We start from the raw sequence: 25,037 nt of genomic DNA, 5'->3' as shown, positions 1-25,037 counted from the left end.
TTTAGAATCAATTGTTAATTTCTTCAAAAAAGATGGCTAGGGTTTTGACTGGGATTTAGACAGTTGGTTTTTTAATGCTATTGTAAATAATATTTAAAATTTTCACTTTCCTATATGTGTATGTATATTTACAACACATCTATCTGACAAATGATTCCTATACAGAATATATAATGAACTCCAACAAGTCAAAATCAATATTATCATCATTAGTGAAAATGGACAAGGGCCGGAACAGACAATTCACAAAAGAAGATGCAGGCAAGGCCAATAAGCACACAATAAGTATACATCTGTCACCAGGGAAATGCCATTTCACACCTTAATGAGATGCTATTTCACACTCACTAACAATACTGAATGTTTAACAAGGATATGGAGCAACTGGAGTTTTGATACATTGCTGGTGGGAAGTGTAATCTGATAAACCACTTTGGAAATTAGTCGGGCAGTTAAATACATACCCACCCTATGACTAAGCAATTCTACTCCTAGATATTTATCCAAGAAAAATTTCAGGCTTATATAAAAACGTTCATTGCAGCCTATTCACCATGGCCAAAAACTAGATACGACTCAAATGTCCATCATCAGGTGAATGGATGAACAAATCGTGGTACATTTATACAACACAAAAAGGAGCCAACTATTTTACCCCGACAAAGATTCTCTCCTTGACCAAACTCTAGCCAGGCTCCTCTGAGACCTCCTCTACTAGACCTCAACTGTGGCCTATAATATAAAGACCTGAGCAAACATTAACATAGTTCCTAACAGCTCAAGGCCACACCGCTAGGGTGTCTCTAGTCCCCCTTAGCATGCCTGCCTGAGAAAACTCAAGGCTGCCAAAAGAACTTACTGCTGGTTCCAGGCAACACCTAAAGATAGGGCCTCCCTGTCTCCCAGCTAGCGAATCCAGAGGGTTTCTGGTGGACCAACACCCCCTTTTCCCATTTTCTGTAATTTTTTCTCTGATTCTACTGAATCCCTGCTCCCCCCACTCCTTCCTCCCTCATTTGCCCTTTAAAACACCCTCTGTACAAATCAGAGTTGAGTCTAGTTCATGCTGGATTCTTTTCCCTGTTGCAATAGTTATTACTGATTAAAATCTGACCTTACCACTTTAGCATCCGGCTTTATCTGTGACAACGGGTGTTTATCTTTATCTTTGACAACGTGTACAACATGGATGAATCTCAAAGAACATCTTGAGTGAAAGAAGACACAAAAAGAATGCATTCTGTATGATTCTGTTTATATGGCATTCAAGAATAGGCAAATCTATGGTAGCCTGAAGCAGAAAATGGTTGCTGGGGGGCGGGGGAGTGGTAAGGAGACTAACTAGAGACAAGGGAACTTTCTGGAGTTTCAGAAATATTTTGTATCTTGTTTTGGGTGGTGGTACACAGATATATGCAACTATCAACACTCATCAAACTGAACATTTTATTCTGTATAAATTATCTCCCTCTCCCCATTCCCCTTCTCTCTTAAGAATACCTGAGGAAACTCTAGAAGGAAAAAAAAAGGTGAGGGATGTAGCAAATCCTCCAAGTTCCCTTTCCACTATCCATTCACCCTTTCTTCCTAAGAGGACCCCAATTTTGTTTGAGGCATCAATCTGCCCTATTAGAAATTCTTGCCTCCCTACACTTTCCTGCACCCAGGAGTGGAGCCATGTGTCCTAATGATGGCTAATGAGAAGTACAAGCCTACAGGGTTGGGCTTCCCAAAAAGCTACTGCTTTCCTGACGAAAATGGGCAGATTCAGACACATACATGTCTCTTGCTAGTATCCCTTCCTTTTCTTTCTTCCTGGAGCACAGCTGCTCAGACTAAAAAAATTCTGATAACCCTGCTACAAACCTATCCTCACCCTGTGAAGCAAGCTGTGGGAGCTCTGAATCAATTCACAGCTGAGTAACTCTGTGAGTCGAAAGTTTTCAGACATCAAAATGGGAAAAAAAAAAAAAAGCGATTTCAACTGGAAGTCAAGAAATGACAACCAAGGACCTACTGTAAAGCACAAGGAACTATACTCGATGTTTTGTAATAACCTATAAGGAAAGAGAATCTGAAGAAGGATATACATATACATATATATATGTATAACTGAATCACTGTGCTGTACACCTGAAACTAACACGATATTGTAAATCAACTATACTTCAATAAAAAAAAAGAATGACATATGCACTGCTGTGTTAAAGTATATATAAGAATTTAGTATACAAGTGACATTTCAAATCAATGGGGAAAATAAGACCATTCAATAGATGATGTAGGAACAACTTGCTAATAATTTGAGACAAAATTAAGTTAAAACTGCTACCTTGGGGCTTCCCTGGTGGCGCAGTGGTTGAGAATCTGCCTGCCAATGCAGGGGACACGGGTTCGAGCCCTGGTCTGGGAAGATCCCACATGCCGCGGAGCAACTGGGCCCGTGAGCCACAACTGCTGAGCCTGCGCGTCTGGAGCCTGTGCTCCGCAACAAGAGAGGCCGCGATAGTGAGAGGCCCACGCACCGTGATGAAGAGTGACCCCCGCTTGCCACAACTAGAGAAAGCCCTTGCACAGAAACAAAGACCCAACACAGCCATAAAAATAAATTAATTAATTAATTTAAAAAAAAACTGCTACCTTATAACGTCCAAAATAATAAATATAGATGAATGATCTAAGCATAAAAGCCAAAACCACAGAAGTGCTAAAATAAATAAAATGTTATAAAGATTGAGAATGGGGCTTCCCTGGTGGCGCAGTGGTTGAGAATCTGCCTGCCAATGCGGGGGGCACGGGTTTGAGCCCTGGTCTGGGAAGATCCCACATGCCGCGGAGCAACTGGGCCCATGAGCCACAACTACTGAGCCTGCGCGTCTGGAGCCTGTGCTCCGCAACAAGAGAGGCCGCGACAGTGAGAGGCCCGCGCACTGCGATGAAGAGTGGCCCCCACTCGCCACAACTAGAGAAAGCCCTCGCACAGAAACGAAGACCCAACACAGCCATAAATAAAAAATAAATAATTAATTAATTTTTAAAAAAAGAAAGAAAGAAATAGGGGAATGGATATTTAAAAAAAAAAAAAAGATTGAGAATGGCCTTTCAAAGCTTTACCCAAAAACCACAAGCCATAAAGTTAGATTGTCAGATTCTATACCCTAAACCGCCACCATTTCTGTATTATGAAATGTACAGTACAAGCTATACTGAAAGATAAGCAACAGCTTGAGAGAAAATGCTGCAACAAATACCAAGGCAAAGGATTACTATTCCAGATACAAAAGGTTCTTACAAATCAATAATAAAAATACAAATAACCGAACAAGAAAAAGACAACAACCCAGTAGGACAGCAACATGGGAGAGAGGATTCACACAGAAAATATCAATGAGTGTGTGAGCAGACAAAAAATGCTCGGTCTCACTCGTGATTTTAGGAATACAAATTAAGAACAGGTGTTATCTTCCACCTGCCAGTTGGTGAACAATCTAAGAGACTGGGAATGTTCCATGATTAGCATCTCCGTTCACCATGGATAAGAATGGAAACGGATTATCACCTCCTTGGAGGACCATCTTGCGGAAGCCTCTCCCCTGAAATCTGTCTCATGGGAAAACTCAAACACGTGTGCAAAGATGCTCATCACAGCACGATTTTAAGAGCAAAATCATAACCACCTAAATGTTGACCAAAAGAAGAACAGTCAAATAAGGTACAACCACACTGCAGAATACTGTGCAGCCAATAAAAAGAATGAGGCAGATCTGGGTGAAATTACATGTACAATATGTTCATAGTAGGCTCCTGAGTGGGGAAAAAGTACAGTTGACCCTTGAACAACGTGGAGGTTAGGGGTGCTGACCCCCATGCAGTAGAAAATCCAGGTATAGCTTTACAGTTGGCCCTCTGTATCCTCAGTTCCGCGTCTACAGATTTGACAACTTTGGATCGTGTAGAATTGTATTTAGTGAAAAAACACTCTCCCTGCATAAGTGGGCCTGTGCAGTTCAAACCCATCTTGCTCAAAGTCAACTGTATTCACCTTTCTCATTTAAAAAAATTAAGCTTTTAAGAGAGGGGGAAAAAAAAAGATGTGATATTACTATTTGAGATCTAAGATCACTACCTTTCGCAAATGTTTTCCAAAATCTAATATTTTCCTTTTATTAAAAAAAAAAAAAAAATGGGGGCAATAAAACATCCACAGTTTATTTGACCTTTTTGATGGGCAAGATTGGCAGCTAACGTATCCGCCACAGAATGTTCTAGTTCTAAAGTGACATGTCTTCTCTGGGAGTGGAAAGTACCTTGGCACCTGCCTTCAAAATATTTCAGATCAAAATCTTAGCCCTGCTCTCTGGGGCATAGCTGTGAAGACGCAATCAGTGTGCTGGAGAGGCCAGGGCCCTCGGGAAAACGCTGGCTTTCCTGAGAGGTGATCCTGTGTCCTGCTTTCATGACAGGGTAGCGGGGGACATCTGTCGATTCAGTTGAGAAATCAGATGAACTTCTATTATTTGCACAGTGGAATTTCAGCCTTACAGCCCCTGGTCTGGCTTCTAACACATACGGACCACTGAAAACCAGTTAAACAGAAAACCAGAATTTTTAAGACCTCATAAGGAAATATAACCTTGAGCATTTGCATTTGGGTCTAATCAATTTAGCCATCCGACAGATAATTATCGTGTGTCTACAATGCGAATGGCACTAAGGTAGACAGGTCCCTGCTTTGTGTTGTTTTCATTCTGGTCGGAGGGACAGACATTAAACAGCATGTCTGAACTACAACTGGGCTGATGACCACAAAGGAGACGCACAGAGTGTTATGAGAACACGGAACAGAGGCTACATCTTGTCTGCAGGGGCCAAAGAGGCCTCCTGGAAGGAGCCACATCTGAGATAAGACAGAAATCTTGGCGTCATCTTTAACTGCTCACCGCACATCCAATCCGTCAGTACATTCTATCAGCCTGACCTCCACAGTGTATCCAGAATCTATCGGATTCCCAGCACCTCCACCGCTACCATCCTGATCCAAGCCCCCAGCATCTCTGACTTGGGATATTCTGAGAGCAGATCTCCCTGCCTCCAGGCTGCCCCCTACAGTCTGTTCTCAACAGAGACGCTGAAGGGATCCTGTTCAAACCCACGTCAGGTCACCTTCGTCTTCCGAGTCCCCCAGCGGCTCCCATCTCACTCAGAGTGAAAGCTGCGTCCTTAAAAGAGCTCCTCTCCCCCTCACTCAGCCGGCCTTGCAGCTCCTGGGACAGGCAGGGCCAGCTCCTGCCTCACAGGGCCTTTGTACTCTGCCTGGACATTGTTTCCCCAGAAGTCCATCCTCAGGGCTCACTCCCTCCCCAGCACTGACCTTCTCGATGGGGCGGTCCCTGGCCATCCCGGCTCACGTGGCCTTCCAACACTCCTACAGCATCGCCCACCATCTCACGTGCCAGATATGTTGCTCGTCTGCTTCCTGGCTGCTTCCTCCACTGGAATACATGCCCCGTGAGAGCTCCGCTTTTGTCTGTTTCATTCACTTCCGCATCCACACTAGAACAGGGCCTCCATAAACTGAGCAGGGTCTCAATAACGAATATCAAATGAAGGCATCAGTCTGAGGGATGACACGGAGCTGATCAGACAAGGAAGGGTGGGAGAAAGCATTTCGGGAGGGGACGGCCTGCCGAAAGGCCCCGGGAAAGACAGGAACAGGGCTCGCCTGAGGAACTGAGAGGACGGTGGCGAGAAGGGAAGAGTGGGGGGAAGCAAGATAGGAGAAGCCGGACAGAGCAGGCAGGGCCGGGCGGACCACGTGAGAAAAACTTCGCTCTTCTTCTAACAGCAACAAGAAGCCATTAAACTAGGGAGTGACGAGGTCCCGTGTGCCTTTGCACACCTCTGGCTTCAGCGTGAGAACTGGACTTGGGGAGGTGAGCATGATTGGGGAGCTCAGTTGGCAGATGAGTGTCACGGCTCAGACCACGGATGACCTGAGTGTGGACTGAGACGGCAGCCGCAGAGGTGGAGGAAAGGAAGTAGATTCCAGAAACATTTTGCAGACACAGTCTAAGGTCTGGGTGATTGATCACACAGGGGGTAAGTGAAAGGGCAGCTCCACGATGACTCCTACCTTTTTTACTCTAACTGAGGGGACAACGGCATCACCCACTGAGTTGGGGGGGGGGGGTGGTGGGATGGCGTGGAGGAAAATTCGGGAAGGTGATCTTGAGCACAATTTTGGAAATAATGAATTTGAGAAATTCTGAGAAATCCAAATGGAGATATTTCCAGTTGGCAAGGATCAGATCCAGGGTAGCGTGATCAGATCAGGAAAGGTGAGGTGTGTCGCTATTTATCTTGTGGCTGACAGAGAATCAAAAAGTTTCAAGTAGCAAAGTGACAGGATAAGATTTGTGATTCTGAAAAAATCACCCTGGCCCCACTATAAACACTTGGACAGGGGAGATGGCCAGACTAGAAGCAGGCAGAACAATAAGGACGTGTTGCAACAGATCAGGTGAGCGAGGGCTGTGGCCGTCGGGAAGGAAGAGGGAACAGACTTTCCCTTTGTCACCAGCCCATCTGCTGCACAGCTGCTGGGGATTTTTCTAAAACACAAACCCAGATCATGTCAGTTCCCCAACTTAAAAGTCCTTGGGACCTTCCCCATTTTGTTCTCTGACAACCTCTCCGGAATTCTCTCTTGCTACCCAGCGCCCATCCAAGGTCAAGTTCCCCTAACACTTCAACCTCAAGAGCTTCAATCTCTATGTTCTTTGGCTCCTGCTATTTTCTTCTGCCTGATAAACACCTATTCGTCTTTTTAAGACTCACCTCTCCTCCCCTGTGAAAATAAGAAAACCAGTGCTGACTGCTAGGAGTTGGCCTGGTACCATGAGCCAGGCTTCACTGCAGTTAGATGCTTGCCTGGTGCTCACAGAGGCCACGCTGTCCTTCTGTTGGACAGAAACAATCTCGCAGGACCAGCAGCGCAAGGTCGCACTGCAAGAGCGATGAATTGAGACAAAACAGGACCCCTTCATAATTTTGTCTCACAGACAAAACCAAGGTCATCATGCCAACCACAGGGTCCCAAACACTCCTCTCTCCTGGCTGAGATGAGCAACTGTGGCTTCTTTACGAATCACAGAGTGTCTGACTCCAGAAAAGTCAGACACACCTCCCCCTAGAAAAGACTGAGCTACCCAATCACAAAATTGTCCCCGCCTCCTGTGAGCACCCAATCCCGGGCAAATCCCTGCTTCCTCGAACCCTCCCCCAAATTACCCAACTGAAGCCCAAATCCTGTAAGTTCTTTCTAACACCCCTTACGGAGAGGCCCCAAAGCTCCCTTAACTTAAAAAGAGTCTCCTATTTTAACTCGGGGCTTTCATCCGCTTTCCCAAGATTAATAACTTTAAAGTTTCAAATTCATAGATGAAAAAGAAAACTTCCCACTGGCTGGAAAATAAGGCAATTCTAAAATAAAATGTCTATCAACTTTTTAATGTTTCATTTTTATTACGAATTTTACACTCAAAACACTGGAGAACAGGAAAGTGAGCTAGCCAGAGAATCACGCTGGAATGAGCTGGTTCTGTAAGGGCACAGGTGAGGCTGGCTGACACGAAATCACAGCAGTACCAAGCCACCCTGCTGTGTGATTTCTACCACCAGTATTCCGGGTGAAAACGGAGAGTCTGGTTCAACCAGGGTGTGGGTTTACTAGGATTGAGGGCAAGGGAGATAAAGCCATGCCAAGAGAACCACTGAAGGATGGACTATGAACTCGAAGCTCAATTAAGAGGTAACAGCCTGCAGGGAAGTGTCTACAGGCTGGAGAAAACCATGGAGGTCCCGAGGAGAAGGATGCTGAGGGCAGAGCAGAAACAACTGATCAAGCGTGCTGGAAAGAAGAGACTGGGGGGGCTTCCCTGGTGGCGCAGTGGTTGAGAGTCTGCCTGCCAATGCAGGGGACACGGGTTCGAGCCCTGGTCTGGGAAGATCCCACATGCCGTGGAGCAACTGGGTCCGTGAGCCACAATTGCTGAGCCTGCGCGTCTGGAGCTCGTGCTCCACAACAAGAGAGGCCGCGATGGTGAGAGGCCCGCGCACCGCGATGAAGAGGGGCCCCCGCTTGCCGTAACTAGAGAAAGCCCTCGCACAGAAACGAAGACCCAACACAGCCATAAATAAATAAATAAATAAATGGATCGCCACTTTTTTAAAAAAAACAAGAGACTGGGGTTGAAGGGCGCTGCATTGTTCGTCTGTGAGGTGGTGCATGCAGCACCGGGATGGAAATCCAGGGGATCGTGGCGGGAACGGTGACAAAGGTGGATGAGCAGAGGTGATCACTGCCGATGAGGTGTCCAAGAATGAGTGTTCCCGCGTGTACACTGGCTCCTCCACATGTGCGCCAGGAAGTCAACTAGGATGATGGCAAGAACTGAGGCAGACAGGAAGGCCTGTGGGCCAGATACCCAAGTCATCAATGAATTAGGTGAATAACCGGCAGAAGGTAAAAAACAGTAATATGGAGGAGAGGATGCTGGTGACGTGGGCCTCAAAGAAATGGGGTGAGGGGACAAAGAGCAGTGAGGACACAAATTTTGACCCTCCCGATTCTAGGACATCCAGGGTATCAGAAGACAGAGGCATGACTTGGCTTCAAGAAAAGGATACCCCCAGGGAAGGGCCGGCGTCCATACAAAGAGAGGGAGGGAATGACTAAAGAGAGGCTGAGGAAATAGAGGCGGCTGGTGATTATGGAGTGGTAATTTCAGAGGGCACAGTGGGGGCTGCAGGAGGAGGGGTGCGATCAAGGGCAAACAAGGGCGGGGAACTGACTTAGGGGCACAGCATGATGGGGAAGATAAGGAGGACTGGGGAGTGGGGTGAGTTAGCCATCCTGGTAAGTGCACTATAGATAGTTGTTGAATCAAATGGGAGTTATTAGGCATAAACCTAATATATCCAATCAGAAGCGTTCTAACTGTTGGACTGTAGGAGTGATAGAGTCTGTGGTGATGACGATGACGATGATGATTTGGTGACAGTGGGGCAGTGACGATGACAACAACTACCAATTCTGAACACCTACTGTGTGCCAAGCACTCTTGGAAGCACTCCACATTTAAGCCTCACAACAGCCCTCTGAGACCGATAACAGCATTATTATCTGCAGAAGGGCTCTGAACCAAAAGGAGGGAGCAAATTAAAACAGAAATAACAGAATTGTAGGAGCCTTGGGGAGCTAATCGGCTTTTGAACATTATTTTAGGGATCTTACAGCTGTAACTCGTGGCGGCAGGAACCAGCCTGACCCACGGCTATTTCAGTAACTTCAAACAAATAATATTCAGACTGGAGGAAAAATCAAAATAACAATAAGAATTTATTGAAGGCTTCACTTCGTGCCAGATCCTGTGCTAACCTTTGCATGGATTATCTCATTTAATCCTCACATCTAAAAGGCAAGTTACATTATTCCCATTATAAAGATAAGAAAACTGAGGCAGAAAGAGAGTAACATGCCCACAATTCACACAAGGAATCCCTATTTAACAAGATGACTTTTTGACAAGACTTAAGGGTTTCACATGTTACAGTGAAGATGCAGGTCACAGTATCAACAGAACTTGAAATTCATTAAATCCTGCAAAATATCTTAAAACATTAACTTATGGATTCTCACCATCGCTTTCCATGTTTTTTCCAGATGAGAGAAAACCCAGTGCAAAAAAAGCTTTGATGAAATGCATCCAGATGGCAAACATGTCTGGTTTTTATGGCCCTGGAACCTATCCCAGAAGCTTCTGATTCAGTGGATCTAGAGTCGGCCCTGAGTATCTGCGTTTCTTTTAAAAGCTCCAAAGGCTATGCTGGTGTGCAGTTTCGGCTGGGAACTACTGCCTTAGATTCTCTGCAGTTCCAAACCCAAACTTCCCCTACGACGTTGAGACGTCTGAAGACACCAAGGGCATTGGAAACTGAGGCAGAGAAGAGGTGAAATTATAAAAACCATCCAACAGAGAGCCAAGGAAAGGCATGCTCTGGTTATACTATTTCTCTGTACTTTTGTGTCTTGTCTGAACTATTTTACAGCTAATTTGCTTTATTTTCTTAAATTAATTTGTATTGTAGTTGATTTACAATGTTGTGTTAATTTCTGCTGTACAGCAAAGTGAATCAGTTATACATCTACATATATCTACTCTTTTTTTTTTTAATTAATTAATTTATTTATTTATTTATTTTTGGCTGTGTTGGGTCTTCGTTTCTGTGCGAGGGCTTTCTCTAGTTGCGGAGAGCGGGGGCCACTCTTCATCGCGGTGTGCAGGCCTCTCACTATCGCGGCCTCTCTTGTTGCGGAGCACAGGCTCCAGACGCGCAGGCTCAGTAGTTGTGGCTCATGGGCCCAGTTCCTCCGCAGCATGTGGGATCTTCCCAGACCAGGGCTCGAACCCGTGTCCCCTGCATTGGCAGGCAGATTCTCAACCACTGCGCCACCAGGGAAGCCCTATATCTACTCTTTTTTAAGATTCTTTTCCCATACAGGTCATTACAAGGTATTGAGTAGAGTTCCCTGTGCTAGACAGTAGGTTTTTATTAGTTATCTATTTTATATATAGTACCTAGTTTGCTTTATATAGGCAAGTTGGCCAAAAATGTTACCAACAAATATTAAATGAGCCAAGTATTTCCAATAAATATTAAATAAACCTAGCCCTAACGTGCTACTGAAAAGTATTTTATTTCTCTCTGGTAATTCTGATGGCACTTCTGATTCTCTTAGCAAACAGCAGTCAAATACGAGAAAAATTGCTTCTAATTCAATAATGCTACGGATGTGGTCAATAGAGATCAAAAGCTGGAGAAGAAATACAGTTGGGTATAATTCATTTAAGTTCACAAATTTCAGCAGGGACTGCCTCCAAGCCTTTAATACTTATGAATGTATTTATCTATTTATTTAACCAACCACCACTAACACGTACTACACGCCAGACACTGCACTAAGTGCTTTACTAATATTTAATATCATTTCATCTTTACAAGCACCTATGAAGTGGGTATTATTTTCATCCCCACTTTACAGATCAAGAGACTGAGACACAGAGTGATTTAGTAACCTGCCCAAGTTTACGCAGCTAGTGAGTGGCCCAGCTTGACAGTCTGGCTCCAGAGTCCATGCTCGGAATCACTATGCTTAGTCTCCAAGACCTACAAAAAGTTCAAGCCTCAACCCAAAACTTGTTTTCCCCACCAGGTCCCTACAAGGCCGCAGCTTCCAAGGCATTCAATCAGTTCCTCAAACAGTCCATACTCCTTCCTTGACCTGCCTGAACACCCTCCTATACCCCTATTTTCTTTCTTTTTTTTAAGTCACCTGTTCTCAACTAAATTTCAAACTCTAATGGCGCACTGTATTTCTCAGCATTAAACACAAAGTTGTAATTGTATTACTTCCTGGGTTATTATTTGCTTCCTGTCTTTTCCAACCAGAGGGTGAGTTCAGACACCATGTCAATCTTCTTCATCATGTGTTCTCAATCACTGAATACCCACCAACCAGCCAAAAGGAAGTAAGCTCTCCATAATTTGGGGGTTTTTTTGTTTTTGTTTTTGGCCGCGCCGCCAGGCTTGTGGGATCTCAGTTCCCTGACCAGGGACTGAACCCGCACCCTGGGCAGTGAAAGTGCAGAGTCCTAACCACTGGACCGCCACGGAATTCCCTCAATAATTTTTGTTGAATGAATGAATGAGTGGCATACACTCAAGTCTCATGCTTTCTTTTTCATGCTTTCAGGTACGTGACACATACCTGTGCTCGCAACGCCCCCCCACATAGCCCCCACTACGCCTGCAAAAGTGTAGACTCCAACAGCACACAGGAAAGCGCTCTGGAAAATACTGGCTCTGCACACAAATATTATGTGACCCTAGACAGGTCATTTCCCCCCTTAATTGACCTGAGTTTCAGGTGCACAATGGGGATCACGCCAAGTCCCAATGGAATGTAACCTACAAAAGAGGGAGACTCTGCACTTCTCCCCATAACCTATCAAAACTGTTGTTAGTACTCGCTTCAAGGGTGTTTCCACCAAGACTTTGGCTCCGAGAAGGCCAAGTCCACGTCTGCCTGGTTCAGCGCCGTACCCCAGGCACGGTATCCGCGGGCTTGTACCGTGCCTGGCCCACAGCAAAAATTAGATAATTATGAGTTAAGTAGATGAATGCCTGCTCTGAGCATTTCACAGATGTCGCACGAGTTGACGGGTGACTTCCGGCGTAAAAGCGTATGCCTTAGACACAGGCCCGCCTCCCACCTAGGCCCCAGCCCCCCGGAGATACCGGCCCCTAACCCCGCGCCAGGCAGTCACCTCTTGCATATAGAAGCATCTTCGCAAGTGCCGCGCACGCCCTCGTCGTCCGTGTCGGTAGGGGAAGAAGAAGAGGCAGTGAAAGAAGCCCTCCTCAGGCTAGTGGCCATGGGCGTGAAGGTTTCGGGGTGCTGCGTCCACCGGTGACATGGAAGCGGGGTCGACGGACGCCGGGAGAAGGAGCGAGCCCCGGACAAGGTAGTAGAGACGGACTCGGCTCTTACAAGGCTCAGCTGGCGCGGCTCAGTGACGCCGCCCAGGGCGGCTGCGCCAGCAACCTTCCCGCTGATTGGCGCCTTTGCGGAGATGCTCATTGGACAATTTCCCCGCCCATCAGCCCTCGGAGGTGCCCATTGGACAACTCCATTGGCCCCGCCCACACAACCCGGAAGTTCCCGGAGGGAGAAAGTAAACTGAAATTGACGCAAGGGAGTACCGCAATGCTCTCCGGGAATTGTAGTCTTAGGTGCTTTGAGAGGCCACTGGGTTTCTTATTGCTAGTCACGAAATTTTATAACTGTAGTTAACTCAGAGCGGAAGAGCTGGAAGGATCCTCAGCACTGGGGCGAAGGGCAGGGAATCCAGCCGGAAAAACAAGTGTCAGTGTTACAGTCAGCTGGGGCTCAGGCTCATTCAGTAATTGAACAAGTATTTACTGAGTGCTGACTCTACCCCAGGAACTGGGCGAAGAGCTTTGCACACATAATCGCCTTTGAAATGTTGTGAGGGAAGGAATATGTGGAAAACGAATACAATGGAAAACTACGTAGCAGTGAAAATGAACGAACTAGAGCTACCAGTTACAAGCATCAGTGTCTGAATTTCAAAAACATGATATTTGGTGAAAGAGGAAATAGATAACATTTTTGTAAAGTTCAATCCAAGCAAAACTAATGTTATTTAGGAAAACAACATATATGGTAGTAACATACAGAAAAGTAAAGGAATGAGTGGAGAAAAACAGAAGTTGGGCTCTTTGTGACCTTTAGGGAGGAGGGTAGGACACTCCAGGGAAAGGGAGTGGGGAAGGAGTATACAGACACTTCAATAATTTCTAAAGCTGAGGTAGGTTCACGTGTGTTTGTTTCACTATGATGCATATTCAAGATGTTCATATATTTTGTACTAGACTTATTATAAAACATTTTCTTTTTTTTAACTTTCTTTTTTTTTTAATTTTTGGCTGCGTTGGGTCTTTGTTGCTGCACGCGGGCTCTCTCCAGTTGCAGCGAGCAGGGACTACTCTTTGTTGCAGTGCACAGGGTGCACGGGCTTCTCACTGCTGTGGCCTCTCCTGCTGCAGAGCACAGGCTCTAGGCATGAAGGCTTCAGTAGTTGTGGCTCTTGGGCTCTAGAGCGCAGGCTCAGTAGTTGTGGTGCACGGGCTTAGTTGCTCTGCGGCATGTGGGATCTTCCCGGACCAGGGCTCGAACCCGTGTCCCCCGCGTTGGCAGGCGGACTCCCAACCACTGCGCCACCAATAAAACATTTTCTAAATAAAATTTTTAAAGTGTGTTTGCATGTTCCATTTCATTATCTGTCAGGAGCAGAGAATGGATATACTCAAACTTGAAGAACCTTGAGTCTTACACACACACACACACACACACACACACACACACACACAAGCAAAGTAAACAAACGGCAACAAAAACCCAATACACATATCTTGGGGCAAGGTGAGTTATCAAATCCTTGCTTAGTATTCAACGGAGGAACAAGAGCCCATTGATACCCAAAGTAGAAATGACAGTGGGGAAGGCTGAGGTTAGGGAGTTTTGCCAGGGGGAGTGGTGATGAGATGAAACACACCAATTTCTATGAGTGGTCCTTTGCCAAGAGGGTAATGCAAACCAGTGAACACGCATAGTCTCCCAACTCGGCAGTGTACACATTCCATGGGTGTCAGTGGGCAAGAACAGTGGGTCAACAGCAAGTAGTAGTATAAGATGTCAATTCCATAGGTCTGGATGGTGAGGCTGAGGGACTAAAAGAAGGTGGAGCCTTCTTCCTCTCTTGTTTGATGAGCAAAGAATATTTCTGATCTTTGCTGAGAGTTTGATTCAGAAAAACTGGTGATTCAGAGGACTTTGGTCAGTTTTTCACTGAGGGGTCACCCCAGAGGCTTCCTGCAGGCAGGGCTAGCTCATCCCATTTGAGCTCCTGGTGAAGGCGCTGGAACTTTATGATACAGGAGTGGAATCTGGAAATGGCAAGCTTAGCCATCTTAAGCTGCATAACGCCTCCAAATATGAGACTACGCTGGGGTAGTCATGAACAATGTCCCGGCGAAAGTTCACTGACAACTAATCTGCATCCTCTGATAAAGTCAAGAAAAAAGAAACTAGAGTTTAAAAGCCCTGTTGAACATTAATTAATATTGGGAGCAAATAGCTGGGCTTTAACCATGAAACTTCTCCCTGAGAGGCTAGAGTGGACATTTGCCGCTTTGGCTATTCAGTATTCTTTCTTCTATAACAACAACCAGAGTTTATTATGGAGAACCAAATTCTCCTTTTTGTCCACATGGATCAGGTAAGGTTCCATGCCTGACACTGGGGGTGGAACCTTACCAAGGCCTGGCCAATCACACACAAAATCACCCTAGCTACACTTCAAGAGTGTGTGTGTGATGTGGTGGTGGTGACCAGGTTGATCCAATCAGAATGAATCCCAGGAGTTGAATGGGAGTTGTTAAGTCTATAAGAGCTCCCTTTTCTGGCAGACTTGAACCCGGGAGGCTGTACCTTTGGAGCTACTGAGGGCCATCTTGCTACCTCGTATAGCCTGAGAATTTTGCTATTGGGAAGGCTAATGGAGTCTGGAACACTGTATGCTCAGTTAGGGGTGACCTGACTTTGCAGTGTGGGGCTGATGGGAAAATCACCAGAGCCTGTGATGGATCAATCAGAAGAGGCTGAATTCAGAAAGATGAAATAAACACCTGCAGCTTTCATTCTGAGCTGCGTGCACATTATCCCTCCCCGCCCATCACTACCTGGTAGAACCTCAATCAAATCATTGTCTTCCTTCTTTGCTGGTCCAGTTTTCCAAGTTTTTGGCCTGCGATTTCCTCACAAGCTTTCCATAGACAGCTATGGCCTGTTAAAAAGGCTATATTTCCTGCTTTGAACTGCTTTTGCACAATTGTCAAAAATCAGTTGAGCGGGCTTCCCTGGTGGCACAGTGGTTGGGAATCCGTCTGCCAATGCAGAGGACATGGGTTCGAGCCCTGGTCCTGGAGGATCCCACATGCCGCGGAGCAACTGGACCTGTGTGCCACAACTACTGAAGCCCGCGCGCCGCAACTATTGAGGCCCGCATGCCTGGAGCCCGTGCTCCGCAACAGGAGAGGCCACCACAGTGGGAGGCCCGCACACTGCAGCGGAGAGTAGCCCCTGCTCGCCGCAACTGGAGAAAGCCCGCGTGCAGCAACGGAGACACAACACAGCCAAAAATAATAAATAAATAAAATAAATAAATTTATTTTAAAAGAATCAGTTGAGCATATTTTTGTGGGACTATTTCTGGATTCCCTGTTCATTGATCTATGTGTCTGTCCCTCTGCAAATACTACACAGTATTGGTTACTACAGCTATATAATAAGTTTTGAAATGGAGAGGACTGACTGCTCCCATTTTATTACTTTTTTCAAAATTGTTTTAGCTATTTTAGTTCCCTTATCTTTCCATAAAATTTTAGAATAAACTTGCCTATATCTACAAAAAAAAAGGCTTACTGGGTTTTGATAGGAATTGCATTAAATCTATCAATTTTGGGAGAATTAACATGTTTACTATACTTTGTCTTCCAATTCATGAATGTGGTATATCTCTGCATTTGTTTAGATCTTTGATTTCTTTTACCACTGTTGTAGAGTTTTCAGTATACAAGTCCTGGACATGTTTTGTTAGATTTACACTTAATTATTTTATTTGTATTAGTGACTGTAAATGTGTTTTAATTTTTGGTGTCCACATGTTCATTGCTAGTATCTAGAAATACAATTGATTGTTGTCTTTATTTTGTATCCTGTGACATTATTGAACTCAATTATTAGTTCAAGGAAGAAATACTTTTTAATAACTTCTTGTGGCATGAGGCCTGAAATTAAAATTCAATATTGAGAGCTGTCTTAACATCTAGTAAAATTGAGAGGGCCTCAAATGGTCTAACTGCAATTCCTCACTACCTCTTCTCCCACGTGTAAGGTCCCCTAGCTATATGATCCTTCTTATCATAGGTACCAGACACAGTGCCTGCTTCTTCCCGAGTAGCAGGCCTCAGTTCCCTATCAGCCCACAGTGCCTGCTTCTTCCCGAGTAGCAGGCTTCAGTTCCCTATCAGCCCACTGAATTATCCAAACGAGCCCATCACACCCTCCTGCGGGAACCAGGGCTTGTCCCCACCCTCTTGTTGCTACGAAGTCTGCCTCCCAAGCCCCTACTTGTTCACTCTGTTCCAAGTGTAATCCCCCACTTGGCCCTGCATGGGGAGTGGTGTCCTCTCTTGGGCTGTGGGTAAATGTGACTTGTAAACTGCTGTTCATCCCATCTTTCAGTGTAGAGTGTCGTGTGTTCAGCCAACCCCATTAGTCTAGGGAGGGAATCTCTCTCTCACTGATGGGTTGAAGAAGAGGTGAGTAAGACAATTGGCATGACAAACAGGATGGTCTAACCTCAGCTGAGGACACTCGGTCAGCTTTAACTACCAGCTCCTTTGCTACTTAACTGGTTTGTAAGGCAGCAGTTACTATCTGGGATGTTAAGTACCAGTTGCTGGCCAGCTTGGGCTTTAGCTCATGTTCTGTTATTTCAAATGGATGTTGCCATCTCTTCCCACCCTAATGTCTCATGCTTGCCAACGAGGCAAAAACTATTGTTAATTGACTGTATCCCAGATTGAGATGCCATCAAGTGTGGCTTGTATGTGGTAGGTGGTCTCTGAGGCTCCTACCTGAGACCAGTGACAACATAATGTCTTAACTGGTGGGTGTTTGAGTTCCACTTACTGAGCATGGGCTAGCACTTTGGTCATTGTGTCTAGCCAGGTAACCATCACTGGCTGCTTGGGGCAGCCATAGAGACTCTGTTTGGGAAAGTACCCCCCGCCCCCGCCAACCACAGTCCTGGGGATGACCCCTTGTGTTGTTTGTAGAAAGGAAGGAGGCCATGACCCCAGGAAGATTTAAGAATGGCCCCCTGGTTGCCTCCTGAGTCATTGCTGTTCAGGAAAAGTAGTGACCTTGTCCATCTCTCCTGTGCTGCATCTTCCCTTGGAGCAGTTGTGTGCTCTCCTTACCCCTAACGGTTTTGAGGTGCACATCCATGGCAGCCCATGGCCTGAGAACTGATGAAAAAAACAAAAGTGGGGGGAAGGGGCATGGCAGGGCCCTCCATGGTGTGCTGCACCTCCTGTTTCTCTGGATCCATAGGCATAAAAAACTTCCTCCAGGACAGTCATTCCTGTATCTCTGTGTCTTACTATACCTGATTAAAACAAATCCTGGGTACCCTTGAAATACCTGGGATCCCACTAAATTTAAATATGGTGAATATTTTGCTATTATAGATTTGCTAATAGGTTCCATTCAATGCCTATTTCAACATTCTCTCAGCCTGTTTGCCTTCGTCTCCAAAGGGGCACAGGACACTTTTACCTTGTTACCCACCGGGTAACTAAACAGCTCTGCTATCACACACAATCTTTGCAGACAAGATCTTAAATGCACCCACCTTTCTCCAGGAGTACAGGTATGACATTACCTTTATGACATCCTCCTTTGCAGACGTTTGTTTGACACACTTGTTAAGGATACACGAGTCCACTATCTTTTAGTCCTTTTTGGGTTCTGCAGGCAACGTATTCCTGGTTTACAAATTTTACTTAAGCGCATTTATGCTGTTACTTTTAAATGAGCCCACCTTGAGTGGGGGTCCCTCCAACAACAGGCTCTAGAATCTGTCTAAATCAAAATCAACAGGCACTCCCCTTAGTGCCCTCAGAGACTCCTTCAGTGAAGAGGCTTTAGCAACTTCCCCTCCTGCTTCCTGGAGTCTCTGGGCTGCTCATGATGTCTGTAAGTTGTCCTTGGGCTTCTGATGCAAGAAACTGCCCTCCTTGGCCCTGCATCACATACCATCAGAGCAGGAATTTCTGGCCATGCACTGGGCTCTTCTGGAAATAGAGTCTCTCCCAAACCCCAAGCTTCCATACCCAGCTGCCCATTATTCCTTGAGCCATGGAAGCAACACTCCCACAAGCTCAGTATGGTTATCAAGGCCTCCTTGCTACAGGGTGGAACCAAACCTGAGCCCTCTAGCACATCCTACCTGTAGGTGGGTATGGCCTCCGGTCATCAGTCCATTGCCAGATGCCATGGAACTGGACGATGTTCCCCTCCCCCAGAACCTTTGGGATCAACTAAGTGAACATCAACGAGTTCATATACTTTATGATGTTGAGGACCACGTCTCCCTCTTGGTCGAGTGCCAACTTCACTGCCTAGGGAAGGACTTCACCTACTCCCTAAAAGTCTCAGTCATCACCAAGGTTTAAATTGATGTCAAGCTATCAAAGAGTCAATTGTGGTATAAAGCCGTGAAATCAAGATTCACTATTAAGCGTTGCCTTGACATCTGGCAAAATTAGAGGGCTTCAGATAGCCTAACTTCAATCTACCCTCCCCTTCTGCTCCCACAGGTAAGGTCCCTAGCCAAACCACCGTCCTTATCACAGGGACAAGGCACAGTTTATCCCCAAGTAGCGGCCTCCAGTTCCCTGCTAGCCTGTGAAATTATTCAGACAACCCTCCCGGGGGAACTAGAGACCCCTCCACCCTCTCGTTCCTCCAAAGTCTTCCCACTAGACCCCCTGTTTGTTCACTCTGTTCCCAAGTGCAACCTCCGTGTGGCCCTGCAAGGTGTCACCATGTCCTCCTTCCCCAGACTATGAGTATACATGACTAATAAACTGCTGTGCCACTCATCTGTTCAGTGTTGGGCCCTCCACATAACTTTAGGGTGGGAATGCCCTTCCCAACAATGGGTGAAGAGGAGGCAGATTAAACACTTCTGATCTGCACTTTTTGGAAGGCATTATCCTGCTATGGTTAGGCTCACAGGCTTGAAGTTATTTGGGTGATAGTCTGTTCGGGTTTGCAAGAAGTCACATGTGGCTGGAGGGTGGCCTATGTGTGGGTGACAAGCAGGAAGTAAGGCTACAAAGGCAAGGCCTTGGCTACTCTGTTAAAGTTTGGCTCCAGGCGGCAGGGACCCCTAAAGTAATTTAAGGTGGGGAAGTAACATCAGATCTTTATCTTAGAAAAGTCGCCTTCACAGCAGTGTGCAGAATGGATTCAAGGAAGCCCAGGAGTGGAACCAGCAAGACGAGTGAGGAGTCCACTGCCCACTAGCCCATGGAAGAGACAGGAAGGGGAGGAATTAGGGTCTATTTGGTAGTTGATTGGATATGGATTGGGGGAGACAGAGAGATCAATCATGACTCTGAGGCCTATTGCTTGGGTGACAAGATGGACAGAGGTTTTGGGAGATGATAAAAGGAAAGGAGGAGGAAGAGGGTTCTGAGGGAAGTTACTGAGTTCCCTTTTGGACATGACGATTTTGAGAAGCCCATGGATATCCTGATAGAGGCGTCCAGCAGACAATTAGATAAGTCAGTGTCAAGTCAGGAGAAGGGGGAGGTCAGATATAGGCATTCAGAAGTCATCAGCATCCAGGTGAAAGTCAAGTGGACGAGCTTGCCCTGAGACCACAGGGAGAGTGAGAAGATTCAGTCAGCTGACAGTGGTACCTTAGAGAACATATCCATCAAGAAGTGGCCTGGGCCTTCCCTGGTGGCGCAGTGGTTACGAATCCGCCTGCCAATGCAGGGTACACGGGTTCGAGCCCTGGTCCAGGAAGATCCCGCATGCCACGGAGCAACTAAGCCCGTGCGCCACAACTACTGAGCCTGCGCTCTAGAGCCCGTGAGCCACAACTACTGAGCCCGCGTGCCACAACTACTGAAGCCCGCGCACCCTAGAGCCCGTGCTCCACAATAAGAGAAGCCACCGCAATGAGAAGCCTGCGCACCGCAACGAAGAGTAGCCCCCGCTCACCACAACTAGAGAAAGCCCGCGCGCAGCAATGAAGACCCAACACAGCCAAAAATAAAAAAAAATAAAAAAAAAAAAAAAGTGGCCTGAAGATGAAGTCACAAAGGAAGCAGAGAAAGAAAAGTCTGATGTTAGGAAGGGAACCTAAGGAGAGTGGCATCCCCAAAAGAAAGAGGGTGGAGAGAATTTAAAGAATGAAGATGGGGATAACATTTATCAGACACTACAGAGAGTTTAAGTAAGTAAAAAGACTACTTTCTAAGGCATTCAAAAATGCCTGGGGCATTAATGAGACAAGATTTTGTGATGCTTTCAAAAAGAAGTCAGTGAGAAATGAGATGGTGACAGGAGTAAAGAATTTTTTTCAGTAGCTTAGGTGTGAAAGGTAGAGAGAAACGGTGGTACCTGAAGGAGCAGAAAAGAGAGGATTGTTTGCTGGGAGAGACTTGGACAGGCTCTGAAGCTTAGGGAAAGAGGCTCAAGATAAAGCAGGAAGGAAAATTAATGGAATGAGGTCTTTGAGAAAGTCTGAGTGGACAGTTTTTGGGGTACAGTGGAGCAATTCGCCTTAAACTGCAGAGCTGGATCCCTTTTCCTCTAAAAAAGAGGGAAAGAGTAGAGGTGGATGGAGGGGAATGGGTGGATGGTTAAATATAGGAAGGGGGTATGGGAAATTGAGACTTCTTGACTGCTGGCCTCAAACATCTTCAGGAGGGCATAAGGCCTGATCATGCTTCAGGAAAGTGGTGACGATTTGGAGCAACTCTTAAGGAAATGGGCAAGAGAGTTGGCCATGGCCATTTGATCGTTTGGGAGGTAGAAACTGCTTAAAGGCCGATTAATAGGAGCTAGTTAAAAGAATTAGGGTACATCCACCCTGCAAACTAATGACTGCTTTTAAAAAGAATAAGATGGGGACTTCCCTGGTGGTCCAGTGGTTAAGAATCTGCCTTCCAATGCAGGAGATGCGGGTTCCATCGCTGGTCGGGGAACTAAGATCCCACATGCCGCGGGGCAACTAAGCCTGCACACTCTAGAGTCCGTGCACCACAACTAGAGAGAAGCCTCACATGCCGCAACGAAAGATCCCCCCCGCATGCTGCAACTAAGAACCGATGCAGTCAAAAAAAAAAAAGAAAAAAAAGGATAAGATGGAATTCATTTGCATTTGGAAAGATCTCTAAGGTGTAGTGATTTTTTTTTTAAAAAAAGCAAGTCAGAGAATAATATGCTCCGATATACACAAATCTGCATATATTTCTAAAAGGCCTGAGAGAATACAGATTACCAATGGAGTGGTTTCCCAGGCAATGAAAAGAGGAGTGGGACTTAGCCAGGAAAAGTAAACTTTTATTCTTTTTTTTTTTTTTTAATTCAAACAGAAAGTCACAAAAATTATAATCATCCTCATCATGAACTTTCATTCTTAAAAATGTTATGCATCTTGTACTTTTGGGCTGTTCACCTTTTTTCTTATATGAAGAGTATGCACTTGTGTATTCTATCATTTTGAACATTAACACAAGTTGGTGTTTTAATTCCCCAAGATCTGCATAAGTACCTGCTCCTTGTAAAACATGAAAGCATTACAAAAACCATTTGAAGCGTCCCTTGACCAGCCTTCAACCCCACTCATGCCCTTTCTCACAAGAAGTAACCACTGTCTGAAGGTGGGTGAATATCTTTGAAGTCCTTAAAACACACTTTTTTTTTTTTAAGTATTCGTATTTTTATCAAGCAAAGTCAAAATACATGGTTTTTTCAGTGACTTGGTTTCTTAAAAGTGCCATGTTGTCTCTGGCTGAAGAATCATCTATGGCTTTGAAAGGTCTTTCAGCACAACTCCAGCCCTCTTGCCAGGTGACAGCAGCAAAGGTGTATATGTGGGCAAAACATCAGTAACAGCATTTAAAAGAAGATGCTCAGATCCATCCGTTTCAGGTCTGGGTGGGTTAATCAGAGAGACAGCTGCAGAACGTTGATTCACATCTGGTTTTTTGGGTGTGGATCCCGAGGTAGTTTTAAGACTTGATGGTGGTACATTTTTAGCTAGTTTTTTCTTTCCCGGTGAATCCAGAGGTTTTGGATCACGAGCAAAGGGTTTTAGTGGCAGAAGTGTGAGATGAGATTCTGTTTCTAGAAATTTAACAAAGAGTTCTGAAAAAGAATTCTTCGTCCTCGATTGCTGATTTGGTCTCAGAGGTGTGTTGGGGACACTTTTTGATCCAAGCCAGCCAGTCATCCATCTGGTACCACCGCCTTGCTCTCCATTAAAAACCAGATCTATTTCTTCCTTTCTAATACCCAGAATGTTGCCCATTATCTGTAGCACTTCATGACGGTGTTGTTTTGGTGTTTGAAAATACCCCAAGAAGAGGTTCCTCATGAGGCTCTTGTCAACTTTTCCTTCTGTGTTACTTAGTAAGTTCATCAATTTCTTCTGTACATCGTCCAGCACTTCCTGTTGGACCTCATTTTGTTTTTTCATATCTTTAATTTGGGGCTTTCCTGGTGGCGCAGTGGTTGAGAATCTGCCTGCCAATGCAGGGGACACGGGTTCGAGCCCTGGTCTGGGAAGATCCCACATGCCGTGGAGCAACAAAGCCCGTGAGCCACAATTACTGAGCCTGAGCGTCTGGAGCCTGTGCTCCGCAACAAGAGAGGCCGCGATAGTGAGAGGCCTGCGCACCGCGATGAAGAGTGGCCCCCGCTCACCGCAACTAGAGAAAGCCCTCGCACAGAAACGAAGACCCAACACAGCCAAAAAATAAATAAATAAATAAATAGAAAAAAAAAAAAGATTAACATTTGAAAAAAAAAATCTTTACTTTGTTCTTCCTTCAGAGTCAAGGCAGCATTCACTTTCTCCTGATGTCCTTGTGCCGATATTAGTTTTCCTTCTAGATTATCTGCAACTATTTCCATCCATCCTGCGACTACCATCCTCATGTTAGCTAGCGCTTGTGCATACTACTTTTCTTGTTCTTGGGAAACAGAAAGCTGTAGCCAAATGTCATCTCTCTGCTTTGTGACAACATTCAGTTGTTCCTTCAACAACTCTATCTGCAAACTGGCTTGCTGATTCACATTTTCCCTCGCATTGGAAGACAGAAGGAGCTTTTCCTCCAATGCGGTGACTTTCATTCTTAGTTTAGCTGCTCTGTCTTCTGCAGCCAAAACTTCGCGGTTATGAGACACTTTTTTTTTTAAACATCTTTATTGGAGTATAACTGCTTTACAATGGTGTGTTAGTTTCTGCTTTATAACAAAGTGAATCAGTTATACATATACATATGTTCCCATATCTCTTCCCTCTTGCGTCTCCCTCCCTCCCACCCTCCCTATCCCACCCCTCTAGGTGGTCACAAACCACCGAGCTGATCTCCCTGTGCTATGCGGCTGCTTCCCACTAGCTATCTATTTTACGTTTGGTAGTGTATATATGTCCATGCCACTCTCTCACTTTGTCACAGCTTACCCTTCCCCCTCCCCATATCCTCAAGTCCATTCTCTAGTAGGTCTGTGTCTTTATTCCCGTCTTACCCCTAGGTTCTTCATGACCTTTTTTTTCCCCTTAGATTCCATACATATGTGTTAGCATACGGTATTTGTTTTTCTCTTTCTGACTGACTTCACTCTGTATGACAGACTCTAGGTCCATCCACCTCACTACATTTCTGATTCTACTGCGTGCTTACGCCATCTCTCTGGCTCCTGCTTTAAGTGTAGTTCTTTGTCGTGTAAATGTTGAACCTCACTCTGGAGGGCACAGTTTTCTATTTGTTTCTGTTTCAATGCCAACATGGTCTCATTTCTGGCCTGTTGAAACATAATAGTCTTTTCTTGCATTGATGTAACTGCATTTAAAAGCTGACTTAATTCCCGTCTTGCTGAGTTCTGTTTCTTTCAAAAGATGCTCAAAAGCAGGCACCTTCTCCTTCATTGCAACATATTTCAATTCTTTCTCTCTCCGCATCATAGAAAACCACATCTTTGTCTCTTGATTTTGTTTCCTCTTCCCTAGATGTTTCTACTAATTTTTCATTTTCCTCTTTTAGTTTACACGTATCCAGTTCAAAGTTGACAACTCTCTCCTTCAGGTTGATTACTCCCTGCCTCAAAAGTTCATTTTCACTCACTACATTAGTGAAATTTTCACTTAAAGAAAGTAATTCATCACTTTTTGCTTTGATTAAAAGCTCTTTTTCCTTAAGTAAGTTTTGCAAGACATCTTGTTTCTCCCGTAGCTGCTTCATTTCTGAATCCATTTGTTCACGTCGTTTTCTTTCTAGTTCTGAACTGTCTGCAATGGAATCAGACAATCTCTGATTATCTTCCTGGAGTGTTCTAATGGTTGCATCTTTTTCCTCCGTTAATTTTCTTAACTCTTCTATCTCTTCTTTCAGCAATTTAGAAGATTCACTCAATCCATCAGGTTTCATTGCCTTCAGAGAGTCTGCTGACTCGGATGTAAGTGATTCATTGGAGGACTGTAGTAAAATAAGGTCAAACATCCCTAACAGAGTATCTT

The 25,037-nt window shown here is 45.3% G+C and overlaps 1 protein-coding gene, 1 long non-coding RNA gene and 2 pseudogenes across 7 annotated transcripts in view; 1 reads left to right on the top strand and 3 right to left on the bottom strand.

Moving 5' to 3' along the window:
- Positions 1-12,652, bottom strand: part of LCMT1 (leucine carboxyl methyltransferase 1) — a 55,438-nt gene extending 42,786 nt beyond the window's left edge. For 2 of the 4 annotated variants that reach the window (XM_082431109.1, XM_082431110.1), the window contains exon 1: positions 12,390-12,650. In XM_082431109.1, the coding sequence (XP_082287235.1) occupies positions 12,390-12,499 (110 nt within the window). In that variant the 5' untranslated portion in view covers positions 12,500-12,650. Of the gene's footprint in view, positions 1-12,389 lie in introns of all 4 variants that reach the window. The other 2 variants (XM_082431111.1, XM_082431108.1) reach the window with 2 other exon arrangements.
- LOC309645687 overlaps positions 1-25,037 on the top strand; it is a 702,435-nt gene that overhangs the window by 204,765 nt on the left and 472,633 nt on the right. The window lies entirely within an intron of this gene.
- LOC309645656 (thyroid receptor-interacting protein 11 pseudogene) lies at positions 967-25,020 on the bottom strand (annotated as a pseudogene). The gene is made up of 2 exons (XR_014268644.1): positions 23,313-25,020; positions 967-2,640 (listed from the first exon to the last, which is right to left on the bottom strand). The product of XR_014268644.1 is annotated as a thyroid receptor-interacting protein 11 pseudogene (transcript).
- Positions 21,607-23,295, bottom strand: LOC309645661 (thyroid receptor-interacting protein 11 pseudogene; annotated as a pseudogene). Its single transcript has one exon. The product of its transcript is annotated as a thyroid receptor-interacting protein 11 pseudogene (transcript).

The sequence above is a fragment of the Balaenoptera physalus genome (genome assembly GCF_965194825.1).
Source record: "Balaenoptera physalus genome assembly, chromosome: 16".
NCBI classification, from domain to species: Eukaryota; Metazoa; Chordata; class Mammalia; order Artiodactyla; family Balaenopteridae; genus Balaenoptera; species Balaenoptera physalus.
Note: the sequence above shows the minus strand (reverse complement) of the source record. Positions and strands in the feature narration are given on the sequence as shown.